Source organism: Pseudophryne corroboree, chromosome 4, assembly GCF_028390025.1.
Source record: "Pseudophryne corroboree isolate aPseCor3 chromosome 4, aPseCor3.hap2, whole genome shotgun sequence".
Classification (NCBI taxonomy): Eukaryota; Metazoa; Chordata; class Amphibia; order Anura; family Myobatrachidae; genus Pseudophryne; species Pseudophryne corroboree.
In genome coordinates, this window is record NC_086447.1 from 602,322,676 (window position 1) to 602,344,905 (window position 22,230).

The 22,230-nt window shown below is 45.4% G+C and overlaps 1 protein-coding gene across 1 annotated transcript; it reads left to right on the forward strand.

Moving 5' to 3' along the window:
* The first annotated feature begins 1,722 nt into the window (after positions 1–1,722).
* On the forward strand, positions 1,723–21,523 carry IRF2BP2 (interferon regulatory factor 2 binding protein 2). Its single transcript, XM_063917569.1, has 2 exons — positions 1,723–3,302; positions 20,249–21,523. Exons 1-2 carry the CDS (start codon positions 2,420–2,422, stop codon positions 20,968–20,970), a joined length of 1,605 nt encoding a protein of 534 aa, XP_063773639.1. The 5' UTR covers positions 1,723–2,419; the 3' UTR covers positions 20,971–21,523.
* The last annotated feature ends 707 nt before the right edge of the window (positions 21,524–22,230 follow it).

The window sequence follows — 22,230 nt, forward strand, 5'->3', positions numbered from 1 at the left end:
GCATAAAGTCGCAGACAGGCTGCAAACAATAGATGCAGCTGCATACGCTACTGTGTCCACCTCTGAATCACACCTTCTGTCTGTCAGCCCTAATTTCTACCAGCACATCTTGCCACCTATTTTTGTAGTGCCTCTTATAATTACTCAGCGCCTATTTATCAAGTAATAGTTGCAGGGAGAGATATTGGAGATATCTGCTGTAGTCACCATTTTGATTACATAAGCAGCCCAGTAGATTTCCATGGGGGTATCTTAGTTGTGGAATTTACCAAGATGACATTAGCTGTTGTAGCCTATAGGCTACAGTCTGCAAAGTTTACCAGGAGAGCGTTCCATAAAATCCCTCTCCCACACTCCCAGCTCACACATGCGCAGAACCATGCTGGGGCCTAGATCGAGAACTTATGTGATCGTATTAGCTAACACTTCCATTCTGACACAATGCAGGGATATTCCTGCGTGTTCTTTTTAATACTTTGGGGTGATCCATCCTTAAAGTCTTATTGCCACAATAAGACATAATTATTGGGTGTAGAACTAGATAACTGATAAATATGCCTCTATGACTTTCCTCTCATGACATTAGGCCCTCCAATTGCAGGATGTGGAGGACCGAGAGAACTTCAATTTGGCACGAGGTAACTGTTGAGCCAATGTGGCCTTCCTAGATTTACATACCATCCATTTAAATCAATCCCTGTGCTGCATAGCTAGCAGGATCACTTCATTAGGAGTTTGTGAAGTAAAGAGGGGGGTCTCAAGGTAATGACCCTCACCTGACTGCCCCAGAGTGCTTAAGAATGCTTCCAAGCAAGAATGGAATAAAGAAAGTAAGCTTTGGTGTGTGGTGGCACGTGGGTTAATGTGTAACTTCCCTGTGCCTGTGGAGCATACGTTAACATTTGCAATGTGTTTTGAAAGCTAGTTGCAGCACTCTGAGCTTTTGACCTCTCTCTCTTTCCTGCTAACGCAAGCGCCTTTGGCAAAGTGATTCAGCAGCATTATACAACAGAACAGAAGGGGTGGGGGGAACAACAGTGGTGTATTTTTCCAGCCTTGTATAAGTCATAACCGGGAGAGTGAGAAATAATGGCTGGTAGCGGTTAAAAAAAAGAGAGAAGTAACAGTAAGAAGAATGTCCTGTGGGAGAGGGTGTGGGATCTGCCTGTGGCAGAGATATTTCTGGAAGGACTTGGCACTTACTCCTCGCGTTTGACTAATTATTAACCAGTTCCATTTTTCCATTCACATGAAGAGAACGGTGACCCACCCTAACCTTCACACACGGCTCTGTATTAGTACACAAGTGTGCTAGCTCTACGTGTCCATGCCTGCCTGTGCAGGAATACAGGGATGAGGCGTAAAAGCCGCAGATGAGAAAGGTATACAAGCTCTAATGCTTGTTTTACCGACATGAAACACGCCGCCATTACAGTAATACCTTCCCTTCTAGAAGATATACAAAGTGACTGCAGAAAGTTTCACCCTATAGATAATGTAACACACTGCCAGCAAGCACCCAGCAGTAAAATGTAGGAAACTGAACAGAAAGAATGTACAAAAATAAATACAACAAATGTAATTGTGCTTGCATCACACGCATATGATGATTCCCAGTCCCCTCCCCCCGCCCTTGCACACAGGGCATAGTAACTGAGTCAGTGCTAGCTCTCCCGCAGCAGCCGCCGCTCTCCTCCTCTCCTCTTGTTTGTTGTCTTGGCAGCAGTTCAAAGAATGAGGGGGATGGAGAGGAGGCGAGGAAGCGTGGGCGTGCATGGCCAGTGACAGTTACTGCGCCTGCGCACAGGAGGCGGCGGCGGCTGCTGCTGCTCGGGGACTGTCGAAGAATCAAGTAAATAGAGAACTTGGAATCACAACGGTTCGTGACGTCACCTGCTATGCCAGCGCGAGCCTGAGAGAGGCGGGAACCCGCCGGCGCCCGGATAGGGAGAGAGCACGGCTGTGTATGTGTGTCCGCCGCCATATGGGCTTGTATACACTCCAAACCGGGGTACATCTCTGTCCCGTCAGAGTCGCCTGCTCTCGGCGCACGAAGGGGTTAAGGCCGGAGTTGTTGTGAGCTTTTGGCAGTGTGAAGAGGGGGGCTCCTCTGGTGACTGAGGCCGCAACCAATCGGCGAGCCGCTCCCCCTCCCCCTCCTCCCCTCCCAGGAGCGGTGCAGCTGAGGAAGGCGAGAGAAGGATCGCTGCACCGAGAGTGATTCCTCCTCCTCCTCCCGGGATCCAGGGCGTAGTGTGCATGTCTCACGCCGGACTTCGCATCAGCCAAGGCGGAGGGCGCCGCCGCCGCCCAGCTCCCCGAGGCTGAGTCCCCGCTCTGCGCAGTCACCCCCGGAGTCTCCCGCACGGCCAGCGCCCGCCAGTCTCCCTCGGATCTGTGTGGATTGCTCGTTACTGCTATGTCATCCGCCACGGTGGCCGCCTCCCGGAGACAGTCCTGCTACCTGTGCGACCTGCCCCGCATGCCCTGGGCCATGATCTGGGACTTCACGGAGCCCGTGTGCCGGGGCTGCGTCAACTACGAAGGCGCCGACCGCATCGAGTTTGTTATCGAGACCGCCCGACACCTAAAGAGGGCGCACGGCTTCCAGGAGGGCCGGTCCCCGGGGCCCCCGTCCTCGTCGTCCGCCGCCTCCTCCTCCGTCAAGCCGCAGCTCACCGTGAAGGAGATGGCGCAGATAGGGCACACTGTGGGGGCCCCCGAGGGTGTCTCCCGGGCCTCGCAGCCGCCACCGCCGCAGTGCCTGGACCGCTACCCGCTGGTGTCTGAGCGGCCGCCGCCCCGCCTGGGCTCGGATTACAGCGTTGGGCGCCAGGTGAACGGCCTCCTGCTCCCCAATGGTTTCCCCAAGCCGGACGACCCCCCGGAGCTGAACCGCCAGAGCCCCAATTCCCGCAGGACTAGCGCCGTCCCCCCCTCCCTGGGCGCCCTGATGAATGGCTCCCCGATGGGCGGCCGCGCTCCTCCTCTGGGGATCTCCGCCGCCTCGCTGGTGGCCGCAGCTGCCGCCACGACCTCTGCGGATATGGGGAACAAGCGGCCGGGCTCGGTGTCCAGCAGCGAGCACGACGGCAAGGAGAAGCACCGGGCGGACAGTTACTCCGAGCTGGCGGAGAGCCACAAGGGCCGGCCGGAGGAATGGATCAACAAGCCCAAGACGGTGCGGGACACCCTGATGGCCATGCAGCACAACCACTCGCCCTACGACGCCAAGTTCAAGAAGGATCCCGGCGCTGGCAGGGCCCTTGGCTTTGATGCCGGCAACCCTGCACCGAAATCAGGTATATGGCTCTCTCTCCTCCCTGCCTAGCGCAGTGTGGGACCGGGGCATGGCGTGGTTCCTGCTGCACATGCTGCTCTGCTCACACCGCTTTCTGCTTTGAAGTCGGGGAGATGACAGAGAGAGGTGAGAGCATGTGCAGAGCATGGCTACCGTGTGCGCTGCCTCACAGTGAGACGTAACGACTACATAGCAGCGTGTTCTTGTGCTGATGCAGCAGTTTCTAGGGGTCACACACACACAGGCTCCCATTATTAAGGCTATTTATGGCAGCACGCTTACAGTAGTCTGGGCTTATTGGGATTCTGTCCGCATGCTTAGTGGAGGCATTTTACACGGTTGCTGTTCCAGTCATGGCAGCTGGATCACAAACGCTGGGAATACAGATCCTGCTCATTGCTGGCTGTCTGCAGGAAGACACATTTCCATTTCAGACTTATGTCGCTACACGTTGCACACCCTTTGAGGTTCAACATTATTCGACATATATGTACAAAATACATTTCTAAGAAGTTCCCATGCAGTATACATCAGTCATTTAGTATCACATTTACGTAACTGCATGTAAGATTTTCAGCTGTTTACATTGTAATTCAAAAACTTGATATTTTGTGGCTAATGGCAAAACTGCTGCTTGGAGGATATTCTCCAAATCCATGTGTTAGTCAAGAAGATATTTTATTTTTTTCACTCGTAAAACAATGTAGCTGCATGGTTTTTCTAGCTGATGTTGGTATTGCTCAGTATTCTGTTTTAGTTTTGGTTTGCATAGATGTTGCATTTTGAAAATTTGTAAGGACCTGAAAGCTAGTTTGGTTGTGAAAAGTTCCAATATTACAGTGTCCTCATAGAAAACAATAGTAAGTATGATTGCGAGCATGCAGACCTGTTACTATGCCATTATTTTACTGATGACTCATGTTGCATTAGCTCTATTGCTCAGGGGAAAAGCAGATCTGCTTTCGTTTTTGCACAACATGTTAAAATACAGTATGCCATTGCAAACTTGGTCGCATCCCAAATATCCAGTAAAGTTTCCTGAGAACCATGGTTGTGGTAAATATTTAGCTGGATTTCGTGTAACTTAGTATTGTGACCTCACATTTACAGTATGTCTACACAAATAGCATTGGGCTTTACTGCTGAACTTGCTGATATTGCAATGGCCTGCAGTCTGTGGTAGTTGCTCATTTAGCTGGTTCCTTGGTTTACAGACATCCACATCTTGTGTAGATTACTATAAATCTTTGGTTGATGGTAATTGTGTAGCCTGACTCAATATACACATTGGATTATGTTGGTTTTAATTAGAAGTTTTTTTTTTTTCCTGGATTTACATGTTGGAGGGATATATATCATCCCCCCCCCCCCCCCCCTAATGACTTTTTAGTATGCCAAATGTTTCCTATTGTATCTGTGTTTTAGAGTGTTGAATGTATCAGAATGGGCCTTTCTAGTAAGCCTAGGACAGGAAGCTGTTTTGTCTCATGCAATAATGTGCTTTCCCTAAAGGTTTGTAAACTACAGATTTATTTTCCTAATGTCTTGCCTGATTCCCAATTTCTGTATCATACTTTATTTTAATGTAATCCCACCCCATTCATTTCCCTTACTTTTGGACCTTGAAGCGAAAGGTGATATTTATGTGTAGTGTAGTTTTATGAATGTTTGTTGGGTTCAAGTAACTTTCTTGGCATATGACCTGTTGGTATCTGCAGGCCACCTCATTGGAAGCACAATTAAAGTACACTGTATAAACAAGGCCTCTTTTTCTGGCTTAAGTCTGTCCCATCCCCCATAAAAATTGTTGCTTATTAATGTAGACTGGGGAAGTAAAACATCCTCCTGCCATGTACAATTCCTTTCCTACACAGCAGCAGTATGTGTTGTGTTTTAGGCCAGCAGCTGCAGACTTGGGGAATTTCCACAAGTGTGTTTTTGGTGCTTTTGCTCTAATTAGAAACAACAGCTGTAGTAGGTGGCTGAAGTGCAAATAGTGGTGTGGAAGGGCTTGTACCAAGCCATTTTTGTGGTTTATTTTTAAAAATATAAATTTTGTTGGTAAGTTCACTGAAACTGGTATGGGCGATGCCTGCTACCGGGAGCAACAACAGATTTTGGACACTGCCTGCTCTTTTATTTCTGTTCATTGTAAGTAGTTGCATGGGGTTTACGGAGTATCCTCCTTCACACCCCCCCCCCCCCCCCCCCCCATGCTTCCTAACTGAAATTGTATTCTGTTGTAATGTTTGAAATAGCTTCACTTTTATTGGTCGACTAATATATAAGTGCTCCCAAGAGGTGTCCCCCCCCCCCCCCCCCCCACATGGACATAATCCCATCAGTGTGTATTGCATTAGAATAAAGTTTGCGAAGTATAGTAATAACAATGCTTTAGGGCGAGAAGAGCAAGACTAATAAAAATGATGCAAGTGTTGAAAGTGCAGCACAGTGGTTTCTATGAGGTCAGAAAGTGGTGATTTTAAGTCTAATAAATTATGATATTCGAAATAATTAGATTTGAGATGTTTGTTTGAAATGTGCATGGTCAGGAAATTTTTGTATCTTATGCAGCCAGGAATTTAGGGGGAAATGTATTATGGCGTCACGATAGGTCTTCCTGCTTCCCCTCTTATCGAGGCGTAGCAGGAAGCAATAATGCTGAGACTTATTAACATCTTGTCCACAGATGTGGGTGACAGAAAATGCCTCCCTCTGGTGATCCCTGCAAGTCCCACAGTGTATCAGCCTAATGTCTCTAGCCTTCTGCCTGGCCCCATTGCACATACATGAGATCTCGCACATGTCATTAGGTCTCAAGCACAGGCCGCCATGCATGCCATTGCTGCACAGTACACGTTCGCAGGTAATCCTGCTGATATGTAAATAAACAAGAAGATACAAAAATGTACTTACTGTTTTTAGTAGCGTGCGCGATTTCCATCGCCATACAATATAGTGACAGTGAAATCTTTAGATGTTTGTAGATACTGTTGAGCACGTGTATTCGGTATATGGCTGACCAGGTGCTGTGGCACTACACATTCCAGCATGCCTTGCTACAGTTCTGTTAAAAGGACGTGCTAAAACTGTCAGGGCATGCTGGTTTATGTAGTTTCACAGCAGCTGAAGGACAACCTATTGATTCTCTTCATAGACATTATTTTCATTATCTGCTTTCATAAATGTGGATGTTGATGCACAAATAGTGCTAGTTATAGTGCATTTGACACTTTGGGGGAGATTCAGTTGTGCCTGGGTGTCTATCGGAGCGATTCAGTTGTTGCTCCGATCAGGCACCCATTCGCTGCGGCAGTCACTTTTTTTTTTCTCGCAGCGAGTTGCAGGAAAAATAGTGTAAAAGTCTGTAGTTTGGTTGCCCAAACCTGGTCTTCAGACGCCATTCAAGTTCTTTAGATGGGTTTAGCTGCTTTGCTAAATCCAGAGCTACCTGGTGTGTTAATTACTGGGCTTCTGATCGGAGTAATAATAAAAATAGCTGCAGTAGACATCCAGCAGGGGGGGTGCACAACAATTTAAATGCCACCCTGTATGTAATGGGTGCCAATCAGAGCTATTCAGTTGTTTCTGCCAGCAGGTGCAAATGAATAATTTCTGCTCGCAGTCACCAGGATGAAAAGTCCATCTTTTGGGTTGCCAAACTGCCATTTAGGCGCAATAAATAATGCATTTGCCCCTGTCGGCAGAAATAATTGAATAGCTCCGACAAGCGCCCATTACTTATCGCCGCTTAACAATAATACAATAATAATAATCCTCTTAAGAAGAGAAGTGCACATGTGTGTTCTCCAGAAACATTAAATGTAATGTAATGCATATGGAGCAGTACCAATGGTGTAATGGTTAGTTAGCATTACACAGCACTGAAGTCATGGGTTCGATCCTCACCATAGCCTTAACTGTGTGGCGTTTGTATATTCTCCCGAACTTGCGTGGGTTTCCTCCGAATACACTGGTGTCCTGACACAACCCAAGAATATACTGGTAGGTTAATCTGTTCCCAACAAAATGAATCCTAGCGTGAATGTGTGTGCATGTGGTAGGGAATATAGATTGTAAGCTCCACTGGGGCAGGGACTGATGTGAATGGCCAGATATTCTCTGAAAGCGCTGCAGAATGTGTGCGCTATATAAATAACTGGTAATAATATGTCAGGGGTGTGGCATGAAACAAAATGACTTCTCTTAGAATGTCTGAAATGTGTAACATTTAGGGTCTGACTGGCCCACAGGGGTACAGGGGAAACCCCCCCGGTGGGTGGGCCCTTCATGCCCCAGTCCGACACTGATAACATTGCAAGGATCAGTGGTAGATGTACAGAGAAACATACAAAAGCCACACTATCCATCCTGTGTTGTCACCATGACATGTTTTGGACACACCACCTCCACAATTTTGTAGATACAAACCCCTTAAGAGTTGCCTCATTTCACAACCCATTTGCTCTGCTGCAGTTTATAACAGTTGAAGGGACAGGGTGCATTTTGCCCATAAAATTTCAGGCAGGTCTGCTAAAACAGCCTAGCGTGAATACTAATTCAGCATATGCCATACCTCTGTGGCTGCACTGCCTGATGACATCCACTTGTGAGAGCAACCATCTTAACTGTAACTATCAGCACAGATTAGCACCTGCCCTAAACCGAGTGCAAGAGATCCTTCTGAAATGGCTGATCTTTGCGTATGCTTACTTCTAAATAAGCTGTGATTCATCCTACATGCCCATGGCAAATGTTTACTAGGAGCAACTGGTTACACCCTTTTAGCAGCACTTGGAGAGTCAGCTGACTTTCATGCTACTCTGGATATCCTCCACAGATTGCAGAGATGAGTAAATTCACCTCTTTGCACCAATCACAGATGCAGCCTCTCTGTGCAACTCTGGATCAGGCCTTTTTATATTAACCATCAAATAAGCCAATATAAAGCAGAGATGTTTGAAGAAATGGATACAGACCATCATTCAGTAGATGGCAGAACAAACTTTTTGGCGATTTCTATGTCTGTCTTGCACCAAATGAAAAATGTAAGGCTAGACAACAGTGCTGTAGTTCATTGACTGGAAGGCATTCAGTATGAACTGCTGTCAAGGGCCAGTCACAGTACACAAATGGGATGGAGTCAAGGGGTTTGGCCTGGCCATTCCAAACAATTGACACCTTTATTTGGCAAGCCATTCAGTTGTAGAAGTGCTGTCTTCAGATCCTAAGTCTGTCTTGGTGCATGATCCAAGTCGGGTCATAACGTTTAGTTATTGAATAGAGAAGTCCATGATAAACGTACTGATTGCAAGGCATCCAGGTTTTATGGCTGCAAAACATCCCTTAAGCATTAGCCCTTCACAGCTATGCTTGATAGTATGACGTTTTTGTGATAATGGCAAACAGGGTGTTGCGCAGTACCACTAAACTCCAGAGTACAATGTTCCACAAGTGGTTTGTGTTTAGATTCAGCTTTGTTAAACCTAAACTGCACTGTGACTCATGTATTTTGTTAACCTTGTTAATGATATACAAAGGTGGTTCAGTAAATTATGGTAACAACCTCTCATTACGTAAATGTATTTAACTCCTTCATATAAGTATAATAAATAGTATGGCCTAGGTACAGATTCTTTTCTCTAACGTCCTAGTGGATGCTGGGGACTCCGTAAGGACCATGGGGAATAGACGGGCTCCGCAGGAGACTGGGCACTCTGAAAGATTTAGTACTACTGGTGTGCACTGGCTCCTTCCTCTATGCCCCTCCTCCAGACCTCAGTTAGAATCTGTGCCCGGCCAGAGCTGGGTGCTTTTAGTGGGCTCTCCTGAGCTTGCTAATAAGAAAGTATTTTAGTTAGGTTTTTTATTTTCAGAGAGCTTCTGCTGGCAACAGATTCTCTGCTACGAGGGGGAGAGAAGCAAACCTACTAACTGCGGCTAGGTTGCGCTTCTTAGGCTACTGGACACCATTAGCTCCAGAGGGTTCGAACACAGGATCTTAACCTTGGTCGTCCGTTCCCGGAGCCGCGCCGCCGTCCCCCTCGCAGAGCCAGAAGACAGAAGCCGGCAGAAGCAAGAAGACATCGAAATCGGCGGCCGAAGACTCCTGTCTTCACATGAGGTAGCGCACAGCACTGCAGCTGTGCGCCATTGCTCCCACACTAACCCACACACTCCGGTCACTGTAGGGTGCAGGGCGCAGGGGGGGGCGCCCTGGGCAGCAATTAAGTACCTCCTGGCAAAAGCAGCATATATACAGTTGGACACTGTTATATGCATGAGCCCCCGCCATTAATTTTACACAATCGTGGGAGAAGCCTGCCGCTGAGGGGGCGGGGCCTTCTTCCTCAGCACTCACCAGTAGGGGCACATACATTTGGCGTAAAAACAATATATACAGCACCTACTGGGTTAACACTAAGTTACTGTGTGATTCCTGGGTCATATAGCGCTGGGGTGTGTGCTGGCATACTCTCTCTCTGTCTCTCCAAAGGGCCTTGTGGGGGAACTGTCTTAAAATAGAGCATCCCCTGTGTGTGTGGTGTGTCGGTACGTGTGTGTCGACATGTCTGAGGTAAAAGGCTCCCCTAAGGAGGAGGAGAGAGCAAATGTGTGTGAGAGGGTGTCTCCGTCGACAACGCCGACACCTGTTTGGATATGTGTAAGTGCTGAGGTGAATTTATTGCACAAAAGATTAGAGAACAGACAGGAAATCTACCCATGTCTGTCCCTGTGTCACAGAGACCTTCAGAGTCTCACAATGCTCACTATCCAAAATAATAAACTGATATCGACACGGAGTTTGACTCCAGTGTTGACTACGATAATGCAAAGTTACAGCCAAGATGGCTGAAAGGTATTTAATATATGATTATTGTAATAAAAGATGATTTGCATATCACTGATGACTCATTTGTCCCTGACACAAGGGTACACATGTTAAGGGGAAGAGAGCTGAGGTAAATTTCCCTCCTCCTCATGAGGAAAAAGAGCGGGAATCTCCAGACAAGAGACTGCAGCTTCCCACTAAAACTTCTCAGGCAGTATCCTTTCCCCACTAGGGCCAGGATGTGTTGGGAATCTTCCCCTAGGGTGTCCTGTTTGCACAGAAGGTAGCACCAGCTATTCTCTGGGATCCTGCAGATAGCGTGCACATTCTAGTATACTACTCAGACCGGCGATTGTGTCGGCATGGGTTTATAGCGCTGTGGCAGCGTGGACAGGTACCTTATCAGCAGAGATTGAGACCCTAGTATGCATATAGATATATAGAGATAAGATGCTGTCTTAAGTGATATATATATATATATATATATAACATGCCCAAAGAGACATGAGTATACTGGGTCCTAGAGTCAACGCTATGTCGATTTCTGCTTGACGTGTCCTGTAGAATATGCAATGGACAGATGATGCCGACTTAAGAGGCATGTGGAAGGCTGAGGATTGCGTGGAGAAGGGTTCTCGGACCTGGTCTACACAGCTATAGCTGGTAATTCTGATATTTTGCCTTATATTCCTGCACAGCCTAGGAAAGCACGACATTATCAAATGCAGCCTTTCGAATAAAGAAACAAAGTCCGAGGTGCGTCCTTTCTTGCCAGAGGCGGGGGCACAGGAAAGAAGCTGTGCAACACAGCTAGTTCCCAGGAACAGAAGTCCTCCCCGGCCTCTACAAAAATCCACCGCAAGGCGGAGCTAGGCCCGGTGGGGCACGCCTTCGTCAGTTCAGCCACAAGTGGGTTCACTCCCTGTTAGATCCCTGGGCAATAGATATTGTGTCTCAGGGATACAAGCTGGACTTTGAGAAGATGCCCCCTCACCGACGGCCCTGCCGGCTTCCCCCCACGAGAGGGAAGCAGTGTTAACTGCAATTCACAAATTGTATCTTCAACAGGTGGTGGTCAAGGTTCCCCTCCTTCAACAAGGAGGGGGTTATTATTCGACCATGTTGTAGTCCCGAAACCAGACGGTTCGGTCGGACCCATATTGAATTTAAAATCCCTGAACATATACCTGAAAGGGTTCAAGTTCAAGATGGAATCGCTAAGAGCGGTTATTGCAAGCCTGAAAGGGGGAGATTTTATGGTGAATCGGGACATAAATGATGCATACCTACATGTCCCCATTTATCCACCTCATCAGGCGTACCTCAGAATTGCGGTACGGGATGGTCATTACCAATTTCAGACGTTGCCGTTTGGTCTCTCCACGGCCTTGAGAATATTCACCAAGGTAATGGCGGAAATGATGGTGCTCCTGCGGAAGCAAGGTGTCACTATTATCACGTACTTGGACGATCTCCTCATAAAAGCGAGATCAAGAGAGCAGTTGCTGAACAGCGTATCACTTTTCTCTGGAAGTGAAACGGCAACACGGCTGGATTCTATATATTCCAAAGTCGCAGTTGGTTCTTACAGCTCATCTGCCTCTCCTAGGCATGATCCTAGACACAGACTGGAAAAGGGTTTATCTCCCGATAGAGAGAGCTCAGAAGCTCGTGACACTGGTCAGGAATCTATTAAAACCAAAACGGGTGTCAGTGCATCACTGCACTCGAGTCCAGGGAAGGAGGGTGGCATCATTCGAGGCCATTCTCTTCGGCAGGTTCCATAGGAGGACCTTCCAATGGCACTTACTGGACAAGTGGTCCGGATCACATCTTCGGATGCATCGGTTAATCACCCTATCCCCCAGAGCCAGGGTGTCTCTCCTGTGGTGACTGCAGAGTGCTCACCTTCTCGAAGGTCGCAGATTCGGCATTCAGGACTGGGTCCTGGTGACCACGGATGCAAGCCTCCGAGGGTGGGGGGCAGTCACACAGGGAAGAAATTTCCAAGGGCTGTGGTCAAGGCAGGAGACTTGCCTTCACATCAATATCCTGGAACTAAGGGCCATATACAACGCCCTAAGTCAAGCGGAGACCCTGCTTCGCGACCTACCGGTTCTGATCCAGTCAGACCGCAGTGGCTCATGTAAACCGCCAAGGCGGCACAAGGAGCAGGGTGGCGATGGTAGAAGCCACCAGAATTCTTCGCTGGGCGGAAAATCACGTAAGTGCACTGTCAGCAGTGTTCATTCCGGGAGTGGACAACTGGGAAGCAGACTTCCTCAGCAGGCACGACCTCCACCCGGGAGAGTGGGGACTTCATCAGGAAGTCTTCACGCAGATTGCAAATCGATGGGAATTGCCACAGGTGGACATGATGGCGTCCCGCCTCAACAAAAAGCTAAAAAGGTATTGCGCCATGTCAAGGGACCCTCAGGCGATAGCTGTGGGTGTTCCAGTCGGTCTATGTGTTTCCTCCTCTACCTCTCATACCAAAGGTGCTGAGAATTGTAAGAAAAAGAGGAGTGAGAACAATACTCATTGTTCCGGATTGGCCAAGAAGGACTTGGTACCCGGAACTGCAAGAAATGCTCACAGAGGACCCATGGCCTCTGACTCTCAGACAGGACCTGTTGCAACAAGGGCCCTGTCTGTTTCAAGACTTACCGCGGCTGCGTTTGACGGCATGGCGGTTGAACGCCGGATCCTAGCGGAAAAAGGCATTCCGGATGAAGTTATTCCTACGCTGATAAAGGCTAGGAAGGACGTGACAGCAAAGCATTATCACCGTATATGGCGAAAATATGTTGCTTGGTGTGAGGCCAGGAAGGCCCCTACAGAGGAATTCCAGCTGGGTCGATTCCTGCACTTCCTACAGTCAGGAGTGACTATGGGCCTAAAATTAGGGTCCATAAAGGTCCAGATTTCGGCCCTATCCATTTTCTTTCAAAAAGAACTGGCTTCACTGCCTGAGGTTCAGATGTTTGTTAAGGGAGTGCTGCATATTCAGCCCCCTTTTGTGCCACCGGTGGCACCTTGGGATCTTAACGTGGTGTTGAGTTTCCTGATATCCCACTGGTTTGAGCCACTTAAGACTGGAGCTAAAGTATCTCACGTGGAAAGTGGTCATGCTGTTGGCCTTAGCTTCGGCTAGGCGTGTGTCAGAATTGGCGGCTTTGTCATGTAAAAGCCCCTATCTGGTTTTCCATATGGACAGGGCAGAATTGCGGACTCGTCCGCAATTTCTGCCAAAGGTGGTGTCGTCTTTTCATTTGAACCAACCTATTGTGGTGCCTGCGGCTACTTGTGACTTGGAGGATTCCAAGCTGTTTGACGTAGTCCGGGCTTTGAAGATTTAGGTAACCAGAACGGCTGGAGTCGGGAATGCATCCAACAAGCTGGGTATCCTGTATGCATCCAACAAGCTGGGTGCTCCTGCTTCAAAGCAAACTATTGCTCGCTGGATCTGTAACACGATTCAGCAGGCTCATTCTGCGGCTGGATTGCCGCATCCAAAATCAGTGAAAGCCCGTTCCACAAGGAAGGTGGGCTCTTCTTGGGCGGCTGCCCAAGGGGTCTCTGCATTACAGCTTTGCCGAGCTGCTACTTGGTCGGGTTCAAATACCTTTGCAAAATTCTACAAGTTTGATACCCTGGCTGAGGAGGACCTTGTGTTGCCCATTCGGTGCTGCAGAGTCATCCGCACTCTCCCGCCCGTTTGGGAGCTTTGGTTATAATCCCCATGGTCCTTACGGAGTCCCCAGCATCCACTAGGACGTTAGAGAAAATAAGATTTTACTCACCGGTAAATCTATTTCTCGTAGTCCGTAGTGGATGCTGGGCGCCCGTCCCAAGTGCGGACTTTCTGCAATACGTGTATATAGTTATTGCTTAATAAAGGGTTATGTTATGTTGGCATCCATTGGTTGATGCTCTGTTTGTTCATACTGTTAACTGGGTATGGTTATCACGAGTTGTACGGTGTGATTGGTGTGGCTGGTATGAGTCTTACCCTGGGTTCCAAAATCCTTTCCTTGTAATGTCAGCTTTTCCGGGCACAGTTTCCTTAACTGAGGTCTGGAGGAGGGGCATAGAGGGAGGAGCCAATGCACACCAGTAGTACTAAATCTTTCTTAGAGTGCCCAGTCTCCTGCGGAGCCCGTCTATTCCCCATGGTCCTTACGGAGTCCCCAGCATCCACTACGGACTACGAGAAATAGATTTACCGGTGAGTAAAATCTTATTTTTTCACACAGTCCCCATACTTGTATAAGCATTTGTTCCAATGGTACACCAAAGCATCTGTCCCAACATAGAAGAATTCAGTGTCCAGCACCTGAAACCAGGACGTGACTGCTTTCTGAACTTCAGTCTGTTGGGATTTACCTTCCACCCAGGTGCTTTTCAGTGGTCCAGATAGATGGAAATCACTCTGTGCCAGGTCAGGGCTGCAGGGAAGATGGTCCAGTGCCTCCCAGTGGTAACAACTTGCGCGTGTGGTTGGCTGATTGTGGCCTGACGTTATTGTGCAGCAATACGACGCCTATTTGCAGCAACCCAGGTTGTTTCCGATTAATTTCCCTCTGCACCCGGCTCAATTTGTTGCAATAGCGTCAGCATTCACAGGGCGGTATTCAAATGTTTGCGCTCGCTGGCATCTATTCAGTTGTTTGTGCCCATGGGCAAGATATCATTTCAGCTTGCTAGCCCCTGGGGGTGGCGAGCTGAAATGCACGAAAAGTGACCTGTTGGGGCGCCCAAACGGGACTTGTATCGATCGCAGCCCTTACTTTAGTCTGGTTTAGCCACTTTACGCAGCTAATCCCGTCTATTATGGGTACAATATGCGCGATAATGAGGGAATATTGCCCTGTGATCTCTCGTCACTTTAGATCGGGCGCAGTATATATCAATTGAATAACGTCCACCGTATCTCCCTTGGTGAGGAAATCAACAAGAAGCACACCTTTTGTGTTCCCAAAACACTGTTGCCATAATCTTCTTTGCTGAAGGAGTTGGTTTGAATTTCTTTGAAGGTGTGTGTTTCCATGTCATGAATGCTTCTCCAGTGTCACATGATACACCCGTTTTATTCCCTGTAACAATATGCTGCCCGCACTGCACTCCCTCCTCATGGTAACGTGCACTATAGACAATCCCATCCTATTGGTTTTGTCAACTTTTGTGACTTGTTTTGGTACCCAGTGTGGACACTTTCCTGTACCCCAGTTGCTCATGAACGATGTTGTGCACAGTATCCCCTGGGATGTTCAGTGCATCAGCAATATCACTAACCCAAATGCATCTGTCCTCCTGAATCAGACCTTCAATGCGGAACAAATTATCTGTGGTGGACGTGCTTGGCCGGCCGGATTGCTTCTCATCTTGAACATCTGTGCTGCTGTTACCAAAGGCAGTGTACCAAATGCAAACTTTTCTGTGTCATGTTACCACCGTACACTTCAACAAGTTGGCAATGAATTTCCACTGCTGATTTGCACTTTAGCCGCAGAAATCTGATCACACTACGCATCTCAATGTGTGGCCATTTTTCCAGCAGCCCCGCCGTTGCAACTGATGTTGGGATAGTATGAGTGAGATGAGGAGCAGTCTTATGGCCGTGACGAGAAGCAGTGGTCTGCCTTCTCTCACCTGGCGTGACATCGAATAGAAACCGAGAACATTACACACGTTGGAGGTCTTGTTGCCTTACTTATTGAACCAACCTTGTATATACCTGGCTGTAAGTTTTGGGTTGTTATAATATAACGCAGTCTAAACTTGAGGTGAACACAGTCAAGGGAGGATTGGCAGCTGTCTTTGGGATTTACCTTTCTAGCTATATAATTACAGCAAAAGGTTGGGCATGGCTTTCAAACCATCTTCAGACAGGTGAGAAGGGCAAATTGTTTCTCTGACATCACTGCAGGTGTCTGTTAGGCTTAGCAGTAAGACAAATCTGTATGCAGCTGGGCATCACAGCAATGATCACCATGAATTGAACTTTGTTTAATGTGTTGATTAAATGCTGTAGGTTGTTTGACGCATACATTGTATAAAGGGTCGATTCAATTGTTTTGGTGTCTAATTTTCCTGTCTTAATGGAACTGTTTAGGCGCCCAAACAGTTTTCACAATTCAATTATGTAGGTGCACATGCATGTCATGCACAAACGGACAGGGTTTAGCCACGTAAAACGGCATCCCCACGGCTACTTGGCATCTAAATGTAGCAACAATTGAATTGCTCCATTTATGCTAAGTGCTAAGAGCCTTCAGGATGCTCGAACTGTGAACTTCTGTTCGCACCCACCTGAGGTGTCAGCAGTAATCCTCAATAAGTAGGGCTACGGTGGTTGGTTGTGAAATGACTGTTGCATTGCACCCGGTACTTAGCCGGGGAGCTGCTGCTTAATGTGGCTAACCCAGGTTTTATCGCAGGGAGTAATTGAATAGCTGCCAGGAAGTTAGCTCTGGCTAAGTTTTGACATAGGAATTAAATCCCCCCTGTATAGTTAAGTCCACCAAGTACTCTTACAGAACAAACTTGTCTGTTAAGATCCTACAAACGGAATTTAATCAATGGAAAAAATATGTAATATGTTTTATTAAAGGGCCATCTGTATCATTGGGGTCGATTCTATTCGGCAACTAATGAATAGCGCCGGGAATTAGCTCCCGACGCTATTCAATTCAGCAACTAGTTACGTCGGCGATGGCCCGTTCTCGCCGACAAAACAGGTAGTTTTGTCGGGAGAACGGGCATTCTCCGACTTAACTCCCCGGCGCGAGGCCAGAATACCACTGCTTAATCTGCAAAACATTCAGAAGTTGCTTTTGGCAGTCTTCAATTTTTGTGACAGCCTATCCTACACACCCAATAACTATTAAAAGTAATAGTTTTTCAGTCATTTGTTTCCAAATTCTAAAAAAAAACAAAACTTGCAAATGGACATGTAGCGAAGTACTAGTAAATGTTACATTTTTGTGGACCAGCTACTGAATGGTAAGCACACCCAGAACAGCAGCACTGTATTTTTTTTTTGTGTGTGTAATTTGCCACAGCTAAATAGACAGATACTGCAGGTAAAACTTCTTATAAGGGTCACAGACACTATAGAGAGCACTTGACCTGCAGCCAATTTTCATCTGGCACCTGAAAAAACGGCTGTACCCAATAATAAGCTGATCAAACTTATTCAGATAGTTATCAGGCATATCTGGCAAATCTGCTCAGAAGATGGCTACTTTAGGTATTTGTTTAAAGTCCTCTTCTGCATCAAAAGCGATTAAGGTAATGTCTGTCATAGGGGTTAATTCAATTCAGCACGATACCGTCCCCTACTAGAGGGTTTCTTCTCAACAAAACTAGGTCTGCAATGCTGTTTTGAGACCAAACGCGATCACAACGAGGCAGTTTAGTCAGAGAATGCCCATTCTTGCCACTGTACACCCTATTTAGTTTGAGAGTACAGAGATTCTCCAACTTGGCATCGTGCTTAATTGTATGGCTCTGGAAACTTCCACCCGCTGCTATTCAATCCGCTATGAATTGAATTGACCCAAAAGTTTGCTCAACAAGTGTGTAGCTGTCTTGAACAACATTTGTTTATGCAATTTTTTATGACCGCACTTGTTATTTATTAGCTGCAGGAAAGCGTGTCACAATTTCTAAATAGTATTTCTTCACACTCATGACTTTTTACACAATGTGTAGCAGCAAAGTGTTAAAGGCTAAGGTTACTTATGTGACTACTACTGCCAGCTTAAATGCTATTTATGTTCTTTGTTTGATATCTCCTGTGATTTGAATTGCGTATACTCCAACGAGGGGGCAGGAGCTGTTGGAAATGTTCTAAGAAAAAATCTAGTATAACAAGCCTTCTACTTGCAAGACTAGATTTAAAAAAAAATGTAGACTTGACTGGCCCTATTGCATATTGTCCTTTCATATCACATTCCAAGTATATTTGTTTTATTATACTATTAGGACTGTGTTCCCAAGTATAATTTTCTGGTGTAGAAATAATTAATGTTCTCCTATGTGACGCCTAGCCTGTTAGCAGTTTTCCAGATTGTAGGTATCTTGTAAGGGAACCAAGTAAAATAGCAATTAAGGTGCAGATTTAACGGTTTATATTCTTGTTACATGTATCGAATGTTAAAATGGTGTTCAGCCAATCGGCTCCTAACTGTCATGTGTTGGTAAAATGAAAGGAGCTGATTGGTTGGAGCACCATTTAACATTCATAACGAGTAATAACAAGAATATCACTTGTTAAATCTGCCACAAAGGGGAATATTCAATTACCCGCACATACTGTTGGGTGCAGAATATCGTCAGGGTGGCCATTTAATTAGCCCAGATAAGCTGGCGCTTGCCGTGGCTTATCGGAGATTTTGTTTCACCTGCCTGCGGCAGGCAAAGCAAACCCCGATAGCGCCGTTTGCTGTTATTTCATACGAAAACACACAGGTTACATTGTGTTTTCGTGTGAAAATGCACTTTTTAACGGACGAGCTAATCGAATAGCCCGACAGTAAAACCCGAAGAAACATCATGGGTTAATTGAAGAAACATCGGGGGCTAATTGAATCTCCCCATAAGTACTAACTTGTCAGGATCTTATCCTGTGTATCTATGCTATTGATATGTATAGTGATTACCAGTCAATAAAAGGAAAATCAGTTTTGTTTATAGTTAACAAATGGCAGATGTACTAATATATCTGCATGATATTTGGGCATCTGCAGGGCCGACCTGATGGCCTGTGAACCACATCATTCTGACATACTGGCAGTACGAATGATACATCACTTATGGCAATGGTTCCCAAACTTTCTTGAATCAGCGCCCTAAAGTATCAGCATTTTTTTTCTCTCACTGCAGAATTGTGTACGAAAGATTAGCAGAACTGCTACTTAATAATTCTATGCAGTTTCTGAGTAGCTCCGGACCTACTCGCGAATTGCGATCAGCTCAGTCCGTTTAGTTCCTGGTTTGACGTCACAAACACGCCCTGCATTCGGCCAGCCACTCCCCCGTTTCTCCAGACACTCCCACGTTTTTCCCTGACACGCCTGTGTTTCTTTGCAAATGCCGGGAAAACGCTGAGTTGCCGCCCAGAAACGCCCCTTTCCTGTCAATCATTTACCGAACACCAGTGCGACTGAAAAGCGGCGCAGAAGCCACAGCAAAACAGCTAAGTTTTGTGTTAAATAACTAAGCGCATGTGCCCTGCGTGCCTTGCGCAATTTGCAACTGATCGCAGCATTGCGAAAATCGGCAACGAGCGGACAACTCTGAATGACCCCCTTAGTGTAGTATTTCTGTGTATCGAATAGCTGAGAGCCAGTTGTTGTATGGCTAACTTGGTACAGAATTACTTCGCAAGGGCTGCCTGTGTGAGGGAATATAATAATAAAAAAAAATCTCCCCATCACACCTTTCATGTGAAATCTATCCAATTTTAACAAACTTTATCTATTGAATGTTAGTAGCTCCTTTATTATTATTATTATTTATTATTATTATTATTCTCTCGCCAGTTCTAGTGCTAGCGTGCTTGGTTGTAAATCATTTAAACATTAGCGTGCCACCAAATGATTTATCCGTACAAGATAGTGCTGTAATGTTGCAATTGCTATTATGGACCTAACATTCATGTAAGTAGAGAGAAATACCGTACTTTTCAATAAGCAGAGACCGTTCTTTTAAGACACTAGCAGAAAGTGTGATGGCTGCAACTTTAATATTTATAAAAAAAAAGCTTTATTAGAATGTTTCAGTAAACTTCTGGCTGGTTTGTTTTTGCTTTGGCTACGGTTTTCTTGTGTGCTGTATGGGTTTTACATTTGAAACCTGACACTGAGCTACAGTAAGGGGCAGAAGTAACAGAGGGATATTCTTGTTATCACTCATTACCAATGTTAAATGGTGTTCCAGCCAATCAACTCCTGTCTGTTACAATCACATGGCAGTTAGGAGCACCATTTAACATTTGTAACGAGTGATTGTTAAATATGCCCATAAATATTTCTGCTTTTTGTTTGCACTCATAATGCATAATGTCATGCCAGTGTGCAGTATTTTCATGTTATCATCCTCTTCTTCAGGTGCCCGTGCAGCAAGGAAGCGAAAAACTTCTCCAGAACCAGAGCAGGAAGGAAGTTCAGTTAAGATGAATGGAGAAGGGCAGTCATGGTTGCCAGCAGCAGACTGTCTTAAAATTTCAACAATGACTAATTCATCATTTATGTCTCCACCTTCTACTGTATCCCCTCATTCCAACCGTACCACACCACCGGAAGCTGCACAAAATGGGCAGTCGCCAATGGCTGCTTTAATATTGGTGGCTGATAACGCTGGTGGTAATCATGCTTCAAAAGATGCTAACCAGGTTCATTCTACAACTAGGAGAAATAGTAACAGTCCACCATCACCTTCCTCTATGAACCAAAGAAGAATGGCAGCGAGGGATGTGCCAAGTCAACTTCCTAGTGGTGGAACCTCATCCCATGGAGGATTGGAACAGGCACACCCCCAAAGCATTCCTGATTCTTCCATACCAAACAGTATACCATTGTGCTGCACTCTTTGCCATGAGCGTCTTGAGGACACACACTTTGTACAGTGCCCTTCAGTACCTTCTCACAAATTTTGTTTTCCGTGTTCAAGGCAAAGTATTAAACAGCAAGGATCATCTGGAGAGGTATATTGCCCAAGTGGGGAAAAATGTCCCCTGGTGGGATCAAATGTACCATGGGCCTTCATGCAGGGAGAAATTGCCACAATTCTTGCTGGGGATGTAAAAGTGAAAAAGGAGAGAGACTCTTGACTTTTTTTTTTTTTTTTTGTGCTTCGTAGCCATCATAATCTCTTACTAAACCTCTTACAGTGTGTGTGATTATTGAGATATATATATATATATATATATATATATATATATATATATATATATATATATATATATATATATATATATATATATATATTAGTATATCACACACACAATGTAGACTGCATAAACATGGCTGTATAATTTTTAATTTTTGAATACATTGTGTTTCTATTTTTGAAAACAAAGGTATGTACTGATCAGAAAGGTATTCTTTGCTAATGTTATTTGCAAGTATTTGTTCTTATCCAGTGACAGTTACTGTTCAGTGTAGGCTGTGACTTGAGATGCTTTTTAGAGCACTTGGAAAAACAGAAATGCTTTTAGCTGTATTTGTATGCACTTGTTAAAAATGCCAAATACATTTTATGACATTGTAAATTGTCTCTGGTTACTCATTTTCTTTGAGATTAAGCTTTTTTAATTGTAAAATTTATTGATGTAACTTGAACCACTGGGTGATGTTTATTAAAAAAAAATACTGTTCACCAAAGCACTATTTTGAGTATAGTAATTATTTTACTGTTTTTTTTTTTTTTTATATATATAAATATATATGTTTAATATTTGATTACGTATTGGAAACGAGCATTACATATTTGAAAACTATTGTAGGATAAGTGGTATTTACCTAATTACAGAAAATAATTTGTACTGGTCAGTAAAACTAAAAATGGCATCCTTCGGACTCCATTATATACTACACACAGATGTGCCTTAGCATTGGTTTGTATACTCTCTTGGAAGAATTCATGATTCACATGCCGTAATAATTTTACTTTTTGTAACATTAAAAATCTTCAGCTGTTGGCAATGAAGGTGCTTACACGTTACAATTTATATCTTTAACGCTGTCGATGTACAAAGGTTGTCCTACTTTCGTATTTTGAACTTTACTCTTATGCGGGCCTACTGATTGAAGTTTGCCTCTCTGTTTTTTTATTACTGTGACCGGTACAGGATGACACATAACGTACTGTTTGTCTACACGTTTTTTTTTTTTTCTTCTCTTTTCATGTATGTTAATTCTTTCAAAAGCAAGCATGTCTGAGGGAATGTAGGAAAGTTTCTCTTTAACCCCGTGTTCATGGAGCATAAGGCCTTAGTGTATGAAAACTCACCCTGCCCACCCATGGTCTCCATCTGTGATAAGTTTGATTTATTTTGGGCAATTCTGTTAGTGGAGATGTCCACAAAGTA

Coding starts and splice junctions, on each gene's coding strand:
- IRF2BP2 (XM_063917569.1), top strand. CDS start 2,420: ATGTCATCCGCCACGGTGGCCGCCTCCCGGAGACAGTCCTGCTACCTG. Junction 3,303..20,248: donor CAACCCTGCACCGAAATCAG/GTATATGGCTCT, acceptor CCTCTTCTTCAG/GTGCCCGTGCAGCAAGGAAG.